Raw genomic sequence first — 16,179 nt, 5'->3', positions numbered from 1 at the left:
AAAGTAAAAGATCAAATATTCTATGGTAAACATCTGGAATGTAAAATCCCTTTCTTACTCAAGAGCCCACAGCGGCAGTGGGGCCAAGGTAAAAAATCAAACATACTATGATGCCCCTCCAAAAGGTTAAATGTTCTCCTAACTCAAGGACCCACAGTTGCAATGGGGCAGAGTAAAATATCAAATATACTTTGGTAAACCTCTAGAAGGTTAATTGCTTTCTTACTGAAGAGCCCAGAAAGGTAGCTTAGTTGTCACACCTGCACCTTTAAGATCAGCCTCGCCGAGGTACTAATAAGCTGACTCCGCCCTTCCCACACACCTGTGGTCCATCAGCTTATTACAAGGACTATATATACTGGGACATTTGCTTAGTCTAGTTGCGAGATACTGCCACACTAGTGTCTTATTGAGCGGTTTACTCTGGTTTTCTGATCCTTGCCTGTTTTTGACTACGATTTTGCCTTGTGATTTATTCCTGGTTTTGAACTTTGTCTGTATTTTGGATTACGATTTTTGCCTTGCGTTTTTAGGATTAATATCCAAACCACCTTGGTTGGTTCTAACATTAGCAGGCATATCCCAAATGGAGTCATAGGACAAGGTTGAACAAGCCACAGTGCCACTTGAAGCAGAAAAGACCAAGTTCCTTGCAGAAAATCCAACAGCTACAAGCTGTCTAACCCTGCGATCAATAGCTGAGTGCTTTAACCACTGAGGTATGGGTTTCTAATTCACAAGGCAGGCCTCCTTGAGTTAAATCAGGTGTTGCAGAGCAGGTAAAACACAACATTGCACCAGTAATGTTACCATGCCTGTCAAGACTTCGCAGTGCCAGCATTACAGTACTCAGCACAGTTGGTTGAGGAGGCAGCAGGAGTGGGTGACTGACAGCTCAAGGTGAGCCACTTTACACACCAAGTTGCACACCATAAAGAGCACCATGTCAGTTAATACAAGGCCGATTTTGCAGAGAAAAGCTTTGAAGCTTCAACTCCTGGGAATAAGGTGTGCTAAAGATGGTCACCACAAGCATGCATGTGTTCATGTGCACTGAAAATCCAAGTCTATTAAACATTTAGCAGAAGAATTTATGATGGGCGCCATCTCCTTTGACAGGAGGGGTGGGGATGAGAAAGGCGTTGATCCTGAAAAGCAAATTGAGCAGAAGATATATAGGGACAAGGGGGAACATTCCATAAATGTCATGACTGACAAGAGCCCGGAGCTTTCCCCATTCTTCCTCATATAGCAGGGGGGAAATATGACCTGTGAAATTAACGGCGAAGTCTTAGGGCCTTGTACTTGGCGTATTATTAATCATAAACACTGTGCTCCATCATGTTCCTGGTTACGATGAATTGCCACGTAACCGCGTTGCCTGAGCATGAAAGCACATAATATATTATTATTAATATTCTTAAAAGCAGGCGTATGTATTGGTGACCTCTCTATTGGTGACAGAAAAGCTGAATCGTGTAAAAGACCTACTCAGGAAGCCCCTCTGAACAAAAACCATAAACCAACCAACAAATTTAGCTTCTGTTCTGTACGTCTCTTCAATGTATTTTGTTTTTGCTATAAATCTTTGAATGTAAATTATTAATTTAAAAACTATACTCTCCCAGATCGCATGGAGAATCGAAGCTGATGTACGGCAGCATCGGCTGAGACACGGAATCAGCCTGTAAGAATTGGGTATGTTGTTTATAATTGACAATCATAGAGTTGGCTAAATATTTTAGAACAATTTCCATGTCATACTTTACCAAAGTGGCTTGGGCAGATTGCTGTATTATATTTGGTAACCAGAGTGTTGACACATGCAGCTTGCACGATTGCCATACTATACTCAAAAACTGAAGTCAAATGCAGCATTGGCAAAAGGGCTTTAGCAACGGGGTCTCGGCCTGAGCAGCACTTGGCCTGCACGTATGCTGATCATGTAGGCCATAATCGGGATGATGCTACTCTGGCCATGATGAATAATGAAAGGTAAGCAAGAACCAGGAACACCTGCATCAGCAGGCATAGCATCACTGACTCTTCGTAAAGAGTCCTCGTCTTTTCCACCCACAATTTTTCCTGTAATGTCTTCCACTAAAAACGTTCTGTAACATTTCACCCCAAATTTAAGAGCTCTAAGGCCCCTCGCTGGGAAGCTGGCTCGTAGACGCCGGCCCGACATCAAACGCGCCAATCAAAGGCTCCTCCATTCAAAACAAAAGGCATGGCTGGAGAAGGAATGCGGCATGCTGGTGGCGCTCCAAGTTTTCGGGGCTAACAGAGTCCTGAGCCCATGAAAACAGGGGCTTTCTCTGTGGCGCTGGTCCAGATGCTTTCGCCTCAGCCCTAATTCCTTTCTCTCTCAGTCACCTGTAGTAGGAATTCGAGAGTCCCACCAGGCGTACAATTGAGAGAAGAGCGCCACAAAGCAGCCTGAGTAATCCGAAGGGATGTGGTTATTTAGACCTGCGGATATCCAAACCCATCGTAGTACTCGGTTACTGACTCAGGGGACATTGGGTACATAGCTAAAATCCTGTGTGCCACACTGTGGCTTCTGTGATCATGATACTGGGTTCATTATTTCATGGTTTTCTGATATTTTGTATCAAGCTGTTGCATAATCAATCAATGAGACTAGAGCTTGGAGAAGAATGGTATGATCACACCTGACTGTGTTGATGCTGTTTTTTTTTTTTTATAATTTTATTTCGGACTTTTTCCCATTTTCTCCCAAATGTCCCACCCCTTTCACTGTCTCACCCCAATCACCAGTGGCACCTGTGACCCTAGGAGTATACGGAAGAACACACGCCTCCTCCGACACGTGTGAAGTCAATCACACCCTTTTATCGAGCTGCTGCTGATGAATCATTGAGGAAAGAAAAAAGCACAGCGGCTAGGTCCCGATACATCTGCTTACAGAAGCCTTGTGCCACCCGGCGCCACCTTTAAGCGCCATCTACCCACCCGGAGGGAGCAGGGTCAATTGCGAGTGGGGGTTCGAAACGATGCTGTTTTTTTTTATGCTGTTTTTTTTTTTTTCAGAAACATCATGGGATGGTTTTCTTGATTGTGATGAACTCTTTAATCTCTGTATGTACTCCCATACTTCCATTTTGATTCTTATATTTAAATTACTGCCACAATCAGCCTCAACTTTATGAACCCTAAAACAGAGCCCTGGGGGATGCCAGTAAATGCACCAAACAAAAAATTGTCAACAGATTTTTTTTTTATGTTTTTTGCATTGAACTGGACAACAGACCTAGATTTAGTGTGTCTACTGTATGATATGTACACTACACAGCTTATCTCCCTCTATACCGGGTACCTTTTTCTTTCCTCCTCACTCGGGGTTCCAAGGAAGCTATATAAGCTGGGGACTTTATAGGGACTGCTTTTTTTTATCATACTTCCATTTTTCACATTAACGAACACATTGTAATATCAGACAAAAATAAGCAATTTGCCATTCAGAGGTTGACCTGTTAGTGTGCTTTCACTATGATGTTCTTTTTCTGAAATTATTGTTTGTTTTACGCCAGATGTAACAGTTCCACTTTTGTCTTGTCAGTCCACACAATATTTTTCCAAAGTTGGCAAATTTAAGACGGGCCTTTGTGTTCTTTTTGGTCAGCAATGCCAGTCCTGTCGCTGACTGTCTGTCTGTCCTGCACTCCAGCTCTTGCTCTAAAGACTGCACTTCCCAGAATGCACAAGTCTCTAACCTCCCAGACATGCTGGTGCTTCAGTGTTCCAGCTCACCTGACTGTTCCAATTGTCATTTCCTGTCTCCCTTTGTATAAATACCCCCCTGTTTCTCTTCCCCGTTGCTGAGTATTGAACCTATCTTGAATAGCTCTTCTACCCAGCGTTTTCCTTGTGTTCTTGTTCCTTTTGTTAGTACCTGTTTTGACTTTGACCACTCTTTAGCCTTGCCTTTTTTTGTTAGCTTTTTATTGATTAGCCCTTTGCCTTGCCCTTTTGCTTGGTTTTGGACCTCCAATGTATGACTTCTAGCCTGTGTTCTCTGGTACGTTGCATCTTGCTGTCCTATTTACTATGCCTGTCCCATGTAATTCTTGCACATTTTACCACTTTGCTAACAAACTTTATGTTAAGTACCTGTGCAAGTCTGCGTCTCGTCTTGCCTGCGTGACAAGAAATCCAAGCATTTTGAGCAGTTTAAAAAATATCTGCTTGCCTAGCTGTTGTAATGTAACTCTGAAGAAGTCTATGCTATCTTTCATCTCTCCAGCACTGGCAGCATCATGTGATGAAAGGGTCCTAACTAGTGGGTCAGAATTGGGAGTGACTAAATTGGAGAGAAAACTGGACAAAAGAGATCATTACAAGACCATGTCCAGCAGGAATGGCCTGTTCACTCAGTGGCGTTGGTGTGTGACTGATCTCTCGCAAAAACACACAAAGTGTTTTCAGCAGTGACTTCAGGGCTGTACACACAAAGGCCTCCTGTATAATGACAACATTTCTTGGGCCTCTGCGCCTTTGCTACTAATGAGGGTACAGTTTGCAGAGAAACCACGCGAGAATCGAGCCCAGATTCATCAGACCCAATGGGGGTTTGGGATTCAAGCTTAAGTCAGGTGGCAGAATGAAAGAGGGAGTTATATTTTTGCAAAAAGTAAAAAAAAAAATAATGTATTAGATAAAATGGTGCTTGAAAGTTTGTGTTTTTATATTTCTTCATAAATATGTCCTAAAACGTCTTCCTAAAAGTAGATAAAGAGAACCCAGTTAAAAAAAAATGACAATATGTTATATTTGGTCAATTCTTAAGGAAAGATTTCCAATATTACATATTTGTGAGAGGTAAAAGTATAACTGAGGAATTGTATCCCATTAATCTGTACAGAAAAGCTTGTATACATCAGGTTGTTGGTGGGTTTCCTCACATTAACTGCACACTTCACAGACTAAGGTCAGGACTTTGCCTTGGCTTTGACTTTCCAAACATTAACTTTATTTTTCTTTAACCATTCCTTGGTAGAACGACTTGTGTGCATAGAGTCATTGTCCTGCTGCATGATCCACCTTCTTTTGAGATTCAGTTCATGGACAGATGTTCTTTAGACATTTTACTTTAGAAATCTCTGATATAATTTAGATACCATTGGTTCCATCAATGATGGCAAGAGTTCCTGGCCCAGATGCAGAAAAACAGGCCCACACCATGATACTACCACCACCATGTTTCACAGATGGGATACAGTTCTCATATTATCTACCTTTAAGGCTTGTGTGGGCATCTCATGATGGTTTAGGTCAGGGGTCGGAAGTATGTTTTAAATTAAATTTAAGTTTTTCCAAGCCATTACATGGCGGGCCACAAAACAATTCCTGTTTTGGAAAATGAAGTGTAATGGGATGGAGTGCTACAGACTAGTAGCTCTCCAGACTAGAGGGCTGTTGAACCCAATTGCAGAACAGTTGATCTCAAAGCTGGTAAACCTAAGAAGAAAGGAAAAAATTAATAAATAAACACACTGCTCCTAACGCGAGATTGAACCCGTGTCATCAAGGTTGCGGACCAATATACTACCGCTGCCCCGGCTAGTGAAATGGGATACAGCCTGGAAAAAATGCCCTTATCAGGAGATGGGGAGCCCAAGAACATGTGGAAAAACGAAAATGGGTGAAAACTAAAGTCATGCCGAGTGCGAGAGAGAAACAGGGAAGGAATGTAAACAAACGCTCTCCAGAGAAGCTAAGCTTTCAACGTTCATTATATTTAAACAACCTCACGGGCCAAATGTTTTATGCATCTGGGCCGCCTATTGCCAACCCCTGGTTTCGGTCATATTTGTGCAGAAATATAGAAAATTCTACAGGGAGCACGAACTGTAGGTGTAGGTGGTTTAGGCACAAAGCATTCCTTCAAAAAAAGCTCCACAGACCTAAGGACTAACCTTGGAGTGGGATTCCAGACGAAAAAGCTGCATTTTATCAACCTGGAGATGCGAAACAGAGTGGGAGGCAGAAGCGATGACTTTGGGGATGTTGCAGCCGAGATATCAATTACACGCACAAGGCAAGAACGGCCAGAAACCATCTATTAAGCCTTACGTGTCAAAGGTCGGGAACAAAAATGTCTGTAAAAAGTAGGAGGCAGGTGCTGGTTGGTCGGGAAGAAGAGATGTATAACCTCGGTGATCTCCCGCCGCTCCCCCTGAGGCTTCAGCTCTTAAAGCCGCCTGTCTCTTATATAACCTGCTGGCGGAGATTCCAGAGTCAATGAGAAAATTATTCCATTCTCTTAGAGAGCTAAAATAAAAACCCAGAAAAAAACGGAAGACTGTAATAGGTTACTCCCTCCAACCTGGCTCTCTCTGGATCTTCTGTTCCTGTCTGACTGTCTGTTTGTCTGTCTATCTGTCTGGCTGTGTCTGTGAGTGTCTCAACCTCTTTCTTTCTCCTTCAAGGCACAATATTAACTCTCACTTGCCTCTTCCTGTCCTTCAGTCTTTCCGCTACGCTCCTCTTCTCTAAGTTGCTGTCGTTCCAGCTGTGCAAGACCTGGCCCAGAGATAATTCTCTCACCTCCTCTGTTTCCACTCCACTTCATGATCTCTACAGTCATCCAACCAGTGGATCACACATTTGATCAATTTTCTTAAAGCATTTATAAAGAAATTTAAGTTAAATGAAAGAAATATTTGCATTATGTTAAACTGGCTGTTTAGATTGAGTTCCACTGCTGTGTAATGGATATGCGTTGCATTAGTAATGTGTTAGTACTAGTATTAGTGTGACAAAGAGCATAAATGTCAGTTCAGATTGCAACACATTTTGGCATTTAATGTGTTTTTGTCGTTCAAACTGCCACACTGATTTCACATAGCCTAAAGACCGATTTATACTTTGCATCAAGTCTGAGTGTAGCCTGTGCATGTGGCCTATGCCACAGTGAGCATTTATACTTGTGCACTGATGCCTTTTGCAATTACTCTGCAAAAAACAGTAGCTGGTGACAAAGGCAAAAATGCAAAGGCAGCAGGGATATATAGTAACAAAGTAGAACTACTTTACTTAAGTACTGAAATGCTTTATCTGTATCTTCTGGGGTATTATTTTTACTTCACTACTGTACTTCAGTATTAAAATGCTGTATCTGTATCTACTGGAGTATTATTTTTACTTCACTACTGTAGTTAAGTACTAAAATGTTGTATCTTTATCTCCTGGAGTATTATTTTTACTTTACTACTGTACTTAAGTACTAAAATGTTTTTTCTGTATTTACTTCAGTATTATTTTTACTGCACTACTGTACTAAAGTATTAAAATGCTGTATCTTTATCTACTGGAGTATTACTTTTCTCCTACTTCCACTTTTACTTTACTACACTACATATTTTAGACGAGTTTAATACTTTCACTCTGAAGCATTGTTTAGGTGCTGCACTGTTACTTGTTACAATCACATGGTTATAAAAATGTTAGGAATCATTCCAAATCGTAATTATCAAGCCAGAGCGGTAGATGCTCTGCACTGTCATTGGGTTTGATGAAGCTGCTCATCATTGAGCGAATCAAGCACAGCGATCAAGCTGATTCTATAAGAAGACCTCGCTGCTCCTCTTCTGCTTTTCACTTTGAGAACTTAAGACTACTTTCTGTAATAACTAAAATAATAACACAGTGTTGTACTTTACTTTCATTACTTGAGTACTACATTTTACGATAAACTGCTTACAACATTGCAAGTTTACAGGGTAGCCTGTGCGAGTTGCCTACACCATTGTGAGTGTTTACACTTGTGCACCGGTGTGTTGTATCGCTCTGCAATTACACCGCCAAAACAAGGGTGTAAAAAAGGTGTAAATGTAAAGTTGGGAATACGATGCTTAGTACACCAATCACTACTGCTGTGGTATGCATGGCTATAATGCATAGTTACATTTCTAGGAAGCAGCACATTGGAATATGACGCAGCTAATGGTATGTGAATGGTATGCAAAATGTACTTATAGGATATGGCATAGATATGATGCAGAAGAATGTGTTGGTCTTTATACCTGCCATGTTTGGGATTTGAACTTGTATTTAATCTCCTGAGAAACAGTGTAAAACACATAGCAGGTTCAGAAAAGCATTTCCTAATGTAACTTATCATGACAGTGATGCCATGTAATATATGGCCTTACTACTTTTTAATTTCCTCTTTTCATCCCTCTATTCATTCTCCTTCTCTCCGATATTCCACTTTCTCCTTCTCTCTTTCTCTCTGTCTGGGCCTTTCTTTACTTATTATTCTCCGTCTGGCCTCCTCTCTCCCCACAGTGCTCCACTCCGGACCTGACAGCAGTGATTTGGCTCACAGGTGGGCTCTGCAGCTGCCACTGTGGTTATTTATAAAAGCCACCATAAAAACAGTGTGTGTTTCTGTCAGCCTTTTATCTGAGCCACAGCTAGGTACCCTCTGGACTACTGCTACCACCGCTCAGATCTGCTCACTATACTGGTCAGCACTTCACTTGTTCAGTGTCAGTGTGAATGCTAACAGCTAACAGGTTAACGTCCCACTCTGGAACTGCCACAACAGTACTGTGAATGGGCCGGTGTTGGCTTTGACATTCTAAACAGAAGATCAAGCTCAAGAAGGTCAGGTCAAACTTTCAATTGTTCATAAAACATACTGTAAATGCAAACATTTTAAACATATACAGCTCTGGAAAAAAAAGTGACTGTTTAAAAATGATGAGTTTCTGTGATTTTACCAAATTAAAAACCTCTGGAATATAATCAAGAGGAAGATGTATGATCACAAGCCATCAAACCAAGCTGAACTGCTTGAATTTTTGCACCAGGAGTCAAATAAAGTTATCCAAAAGCAGTGTGTAAGACTGGTGGAGGAGAACATGCCAGGATGCATGAAACTATGATTAAAAACCAGGGTTATGTCACCAAATGTTGATTTCTGAACTCTTAAAGCTTCATGAATGTGTTTTCTTTGCATTATTTGAGGTCTGTATGCTCTGCATCTTCAGCTATTTCTCATTTTTATTTGGAATTTGGGAGAAATGTCCGTCGTTTATAGAATAAAACAACAATGTTCATTTTACTTAAATATACCTATAAATAGCAAAATAAGATTCAGAAACTGAAGTAGTCTCTTATTTTTTTCCAGAGCTATATTTCTGTTCTGATTGAAATTTTAAAGAAGTGCAAACACCTTGGAGAGTTCGGACCCATCACACCTTTCTGTAATATGCTGACACCCTGAAGGCCTTCATAACCAGGATTGAGTGTATGTTTGATTCGGATTGGCGCTCAGTTCTGAAGGCTGGTGGATATCTGGAACCAGAATTGAACATCTCTGAATTTCATTTGGCTGGTTGACCATCTTAGGAAAAGAGTGAAATATTGGTGTTTTAGTTTAGATGGTCTATGAGCAAAATCAATCTGGCCAAAGTAATTAAAGCAGCATGACCAATCTGGTTGATTACCAAAGTAGACAATCTGTAATGATCAAGCACAATGGTGGATCATTTGGACCAGAGTAAAATAGCTCGGATTTCGATCAATTTTGATATGTACAGGGTGAGCCTAATGTTGCTGGGCACCGTTTTATTTTAGTTTTTCAAAAACTAAATATGGTGGCTTCAAGATGGCGGACAAAGCCTTAAAAATAAGCCCCTCACCCTTTCCCTTCTGTCAAGTTTCCCTTTCGTTTATGAAATAAAGGGATGTCCAGTTTAAGAAACATACTGTAGAACTTAAACTCACAGTCATTAATACCACAAAAGCTACAGATCACTACTGGCTAACGTCAGAATACCAGTTTAGGCCATACAGTAAGTATATACTGCCCAGTGCTAGCCGGCACAAGCAGTTGGAGTGTGAAGGCGGAGACGTTTCGCCTTGGAAGAGTGGCAGTAAGTACAGTAGAGCTGTAATACTCACGCTTTGTGCAGCGCTGTGATCCAGGGGCCTTGCTCCATCCAATACAGCACTGCCCTCCACAGACGTTCACACTGCAATGACACCCAGAGACACACAGTGATTTTCTCTGTCTCGCAAACATATCCGTAAGTACACACACACTCACACATGCTAACTAGCATGCATAGCCTATCTTCCAATGCCCAAAATACTCCAATTCCATCACCCTACTGCTTCCACACCCGGAAGTATCATACTCATACTCATACTTCCCAAAACACACCAAACACTCCCTCAGGAACGAGTCAACAGCCACGCTCTCGCACCGACGGACCCATTGACCTAACTGTAACCCTCAGATCCGCCCCTCTCCACCCAGCGGCCTGTGCCGCCAGCCTTTCCTCTCTGGAGATAAATGTTAGAGCCTTTGGCCAGAGCTGGACTGGAATCCCATTCTAATCATTCCTTTCCTTCTGCTGCTGCTGCTAGCCCACCATTTCCATTGCTCCACACTCCAAACACTGGAGAAAAACAAACAGTAATACCCAGCAGTTGTCGTTTTGAAGGCAAGGCCTTTTATTGTAAGAGAGCCGTCTCTGGGAATGGGCTGGAGAAGTGGGAATTTTTGGATTTTTTTAGAAAGGGCAGAAGGTTCACTGTCCAGGGGAGAAAGGTCATGGCAAAATCCTGACACAGCATGTTTTGTTATTTTATAGTCTATATGAGTGTCTAAATTAGAATTGGACAATACTGTATAAAATGTATAACAATTGAAAATGGGGAGGAGGAACTTTTTTTTTATTAACTCTTTAAGGCGCTTCCACATTGCATGCAGCAGCTGCACCACTGTACGCTGACCCACCTTTGGGTTCAATCATTTCCCCAGTGCCATAGTAGTTTGCCACTGCCATGGAGCATTGTGGGAAGGGGTGCGTTTCCACACCCATAACCACACCCATAAGGACTGCTTTAGTGTTGTGAGCAGGCCTAGTGATGGGTGGGTGACAAGGAAGTGAGTAGGATAATAATTGGTCTTCCAAATTTGTATGAAAAAGGCATAAAATGTGATTAAAAAAAATGTGTCTACCCTGTTCCTCCTACAAGAATGTTCCCTCCCATTTACCGTTTGTGTTTATAGATTTTCTTCTAGAATATCCTTACTGTGCACAATTTTAATATTCTGTACCTTTCACACTATTTGGATCAGTTTTTTAGACGATGATTATGCCCAGTCTTGGGCTACACAGCATTTAGAATGGAGATTTTATATTAACATTTTCAGACCTTGTGTCCATTACAGTGGACATGATGTATTTTCTTTTTTCATGCATATTCTAGCACTTAAAGGTCTCATTTCATCGTTTGCTACCCTATCACTACCAATGCCACCAACATTAGGAGGGTGAAAGAGGGTGAAGCCAACCACTGACCCCTTACCAACTGCCGCAGATGCAGCATCACTGGCTGTCTAGTGAACTTGTAGGAATTTACCAGATCCCAGCTCTGATACATCAGCTAACAGACGCCTGTGCTGACCAACAGCATACAAGGAGTGATGAGGGGGGGGTTGATACAGCGGCTGCTGATGGCAAACAGCATGATCCAGATCTCAGAGACAATTGCCTTAATGTTAGTCATCTTTAGGGGCATTCGTGGCACTTTTTCTGTGACTATATCAGAATTCACTGGAGCCTATCCCAGCCGGCATCGGGCGGAAGGCAGGATACACCCTGGACAGGCCGCCAATCCATCACAGGGCCGTCTTTGGACTGTGGGAGGAAACCGGAGCACCCGGAGGAAACCCACGCAGACACGGAGAGAACTTGCAAACTCCACACAGAAAGACCTGAATCGCCCCAGCCGGGAATTGAACACAGGCCGTCTTGCTGTGAGGAAAAAGTGCTACCCACTGCACCACCATGCCACCCTATATCAGAATTATATTGTATTAAAATGTGCTTTATCACCCTGTTCCTTCAATGTACACAGGTATTCAGAGCTCAGGGGAGCTCAGTTAACAGAAATATCAGAAAGATTCTAAACGGCCAAAAAGCTGCACTGAAACAAACCTTCTCTCTACTGAAAAGCTGTCCTATAGCAAACACACTGCCCTGTGTGGTGTTAGGTAGGGGACTGTTGAGGTTGGATATGGGAATATATTAAGTGACACAGGACAATGTGTTAGTGTTGGACATAAGACAGCGTTAAGTGACATATGTCAGTGTGTTAATGTTGGCTTTGGGACTGTGTTAACTGACACAGGACAGTGTGTTGATAATGGGTATGTGAATGTTTTCAGTGACACAGGACAGTATGTTGGTGTTGGACATAAGACTGTGTTAAGTGACACAGGACAGTGTGTTGGTGTTGGACATAAGACTGTGTTAAGTGACACAGGACAGTGTGTTGATGTTGGATATGGGAATGTTTTAAGTGACACAGGACAGTGTGTTGGTGTTGGACATAAGACTGTGTTAAGTGACACAGGACAGTATGTTGGTGTTGGACATAAGACTGTGTTAAGTGACACAGGACAGTGTGTTGGTGTTGGACATAAGACAGCGTTATGTGACATATGTCAGTTTGTTAATGTTGGCTTTGGGACTGTGTTAAGTGACACAGGACAGTATGTTGGTGTTGGACATAAGACTGTGTTAAGTGACACAGGACAGTGTGTTGGTGTTGGGTATGGGAATGTGTTAGGTGACACAGGACAGTGTGTTGGTGTTGGGTATGGGACACCTAACACAGTCTTATGTCCAACACCATGTCCAACGCAGTCCCATACCAAACACCAACATACTGTTTTGTGTCACTTAACACAGTCCCATACCCAACATTAACACACTGCCCTGTGTCCCTTAACACTGTCTTATGTCCAACACCAGCACACTGTCCTGTGTCACTTGACAGAGTTTCAAACCCAACATTAATACATTACTTTGTCACTTAACACTGTGTTATGTCCAACACCAACATATTGTCTTGTGTCACTTAACACAGTCCCATACCCAACTACCCTGTGCCACTTAACACTTCTTATGTCCAACATCAACATACTGTCCTGTGTCACTTAACACAGTCCCATACACAACACCAACATACTGTCTTGTGTCACTTAACACTGTCTTATGTCCAACAAAAACACACTGTCCTGTGTCACTTAAAACATCCCATACTAACACACTGTCCTGTGTCACTTAACACTGTCTTATGTCCAACATTGTCAAGTCAAGTTAAGCAGTTTGAACAAACAGCCCCGTGTCACACTGTGTTATGTCCAACACCAACACACTGTCCACTGACTTAACACTGACTTAACACAATTTTAAACACAATTCTACTGTTCTGTGTGTCCAACACCACCACCTACTTACCCAGAAGTTTTGACCATCTGTTGGCCTGTGTGCGGCTCCCGGCTGCCCATCCTGCGCGTTCGCACTTGGCCCCCATAGCTGGCCGTAAGCTCCACGTTGTAGGAGTGCGGCTGACCGTCGGCGCCCGTATGGGAGGAAATGGAGCTCACACGCACCGCATCTGAGCTACCCCGTCCCGGCTGCAGCACGTAGAGGGTCCTGACGCCGCCCCGGTCCGCGGCCAGCGCCGACCACCCGAGCACAGCCAGCCAGAGCCACGAGACCCCCACCCACCCGAGAGGAGCCATGCGGCGCTCCGCGAGCAGTCAGCCGGTACTGTAGAGTCCGGTCCGGTAGGTAGGATCCGGGTACGGTCCGGTGGAGGGAAGTCCGAGAGCGCGAGGTTAAAGCGGAGGAGCACGGGAGCGGGCGCGCGCGCGCGCTGGCAGTCAGGCGTGTGCGTGTAAAAGTAAAGTAGTCCACGCGAGTCCGGAGCAGCAGAAACTTTCAGATCGCGCGCGATGAGCTCTAACTAGTGGCCATCTGCCCTGAGCGGACCTGAGTGAAGACAGGATCCACGGAGAAGCCGCGCGCGCGAGGGATCAGAGCGGTGGTGCGGGAGGGGGGCGAGGAAAGTGAAAAGCGTCCCGTTCTGCTCTCGAGGCGTTTTTTTGGGGTTGTTGGAGCTCGAGCTGCTCGGCCACGCGTGCGCGATATTGAAGCTCGAGGAGAGAAGAGAGAAGAAGTCTTTAAAAAAGTTTGGGCTGCGCGAGAGGAGGAGGGGGGGAGGCGGGGTGGGAGGTGTACGAGTTCTCCTGCAGACGTGACGTCACGGAGGGGCTCTTATTGGACTCGGGAGAGGGGCTGAACCCTGAGAGCCCCCCAGATGATGAAGTTCAGGAGTTTATTTGGGGGGCTGGAGGGGTACGAGTCTGGCTGACTGGAGCTGTCAGTACATACTGGATACATACTGAGAGTATACAGAGAACTCAGTACATACAGGATATATACTGGGAGTATAAAGAGAAGTTAGTACATACTGGATACATACTGGGAGTATAAAAAGAACTTAGTACATACTGGATACATACTACATACTGAGGATGGTATAAAAAGAACTATTCTGACCACCTTGAGCAGTCGGTACATACTGGATACATACTGGGAGTATAAAGAAAACTTAGTACATACTGGATACATACTGAGAGAGGTATAAAGAGAACTATTCTGACCGACTAAAGCAGTCAGTACATACTGGATACATATGGGGGGACATGATTATTGGATTCTAGTGTTTTGTTGGCAATGCTAGTCATCAACTCATCTTAAACTCATAATTTCATAGAATACAGTTTAACTGCTCCACAGCTTTAAGACATGGGGTTTAATATCTCCCTAGCACATGCCTGGAATAGGCATTGTATCAACAGGTTCATGTTCGTCTATTCCAGAGAGACCTATTCTAATGATAATACTTAGTTATAGGGACTAGTCAAGCTTTGTGTGCATTGAGTTACAGCAGTTAAATGTATTTATTTGAAGGAGTGACCACAAACACTGCTTGCCATCAGCAGCCGAAGTCAGAGCGAGCACAATTTAGTCATGCTCTCTCTGTGTGGGTAGGTGGCGCTCTCTCCCCACATCACTCCCAGTGTGATGCTGGCTGGTACAGATATCTGTTAGCTAATGTATCAGAGCCGGGAGCTGCTCTTTCCTCCGAGTGGGCGAGTGGGCCTTTTGGTCTATTATCATAAAAAAAGCAGGGGTTTTTTTTGTCCTACTCCAAAGGAATGAATTGAATAAGACACGCATGAGGTGTGTGATATTTTTATCCTATTAGAACCATGAATCATTCTAGACGTTTAGGTTTTTTCACATATTGCTAGTGATTTTATTAGTTAGCTAATAGCAACCTGCAAGTGTTCAAGTATTGTAGTAATAACAGAAGTGTAAGCATTTTACAATACAACCTGTCTGCATCAATTTAATATATTTTTTAAAATTGTTATTTAAAACTGATAATTTAATACTGATGCTCCCCCAATTTAAAAGTTTTCCACTGGTAAATACGAGTTTGTGGTTGTGCTCATGTGCTTTTATCTCGTAAATACGACATTTTCAACACGACTTGAAGGCAGAATAAGTGACAGCTCACTAGTTTGCCGGTGTTCTGTTCGAGTTGTGCTACCTTGTCAAACCATGCTACCCTAGTGTATTTAAAGGTAATACAAACAACAATAAAAAATAATTATTCGCTGTAAAAGCCGAAATCGCTGTATCAGTGTAAAATTGAGGCAATATAAGTGATTAGATGCTGTTTTATAGTATATTTTTGTTATGTTTGTATTTTTTCTATTTTATTTTTTTTACACAGTTGTAAAAAATATCCCATTCAAGCTAAAAAATGTCAGTGAGCTCACTAAAAAGTGATTTTGTGTTTTAGTCAGGAGAAATAATATTATCAAGTTGAGTGAACTTACTAGGCAGTATAACTCAATAAAATGAGTTCAGAGAACTTCAACCTGAAAACTAAAAAATGTTTGTTGAGCCAATGAAAAAATGTGATTTCAACCAACTTTAACTATACTACACGTGTCAAATCTCTTTCCACAGTGTTGATTCATGCAGCTTTCCTATAGGCTCCTGGCACCATATATTTGCATATTGGGTTTGGCCTCTCCTTTACTTACCATCTTTGTGTCATCTGTTGCCCAAAGTTACCTTATCCTAGTCGTGCTTTAGTGTTATATATATATATATGTGTTGGTTGCCAGGCCTCAGTGTTTGAAGCTGTAAAAGCAAATCACCATTATTCTGTGTTCCTAGGATGTTGGCTTGTTGCTCTTTACAGAGTTTACTCTTGCGCTGCCCCAGTTTATGCTGTCAGTATTTTTAAAATATGCTAATA

General features: G+C 42.6%; 1 protein-coding gene across 8 annotated transcripts in view; it reads right to left on the bottom strand.

The window, feature by feature from the left end:
• Positions 1–14,038, bottom strand: part of ltbp1 (latent transforming growth factor beta binding protein 1) — a 244,512-nt gene extending 230,474 nt beyond the window's left edge. For all 8 annotated transcript variants that reach the window (XM_049464179.1, XM_049464180.1, XM_049464184.1 and 5 more), the window contains exons 1-2: positions 13,293–14,038; positions 9,937–10,007 (exon numbers count right to left, since the gene is read on the bottom strand). In XM_049464179.1, coding sequence (XP_049320136.1) covers positions 9,937–10,007; positions 13,293–13,579 — 358 coding nt within the window. In that variant the 5' untranslated portion in view covers positions 13,580–14,038. The remainder of the gene's footprint in view (positions 1–9,936; positions 10,008–13,292) is intronic.
• Positions 14,039–16,179: the final 2,141 nt, after the last annotated feature.

This window comes from Astyanax mexicanus, chromosome 14, assembly GCF_023375975.1.
Source record: "Astyanax mexicanus isolate ESR-SI-001 chromosome 14, AstMex3_surface, whole genome shotgun sequence".
Taxonomy (NCBI): Eukaryota; Metazoa; Chordata; class Actinopteri; order Characiformes; family Acestrorhamphidae; genus Astyanax; species Astyanax mexicanus.
Note: the sequence above shows the minus strand (reverse complement) of the source record. Positions and strands in the feature narration are given on the sequence as shown.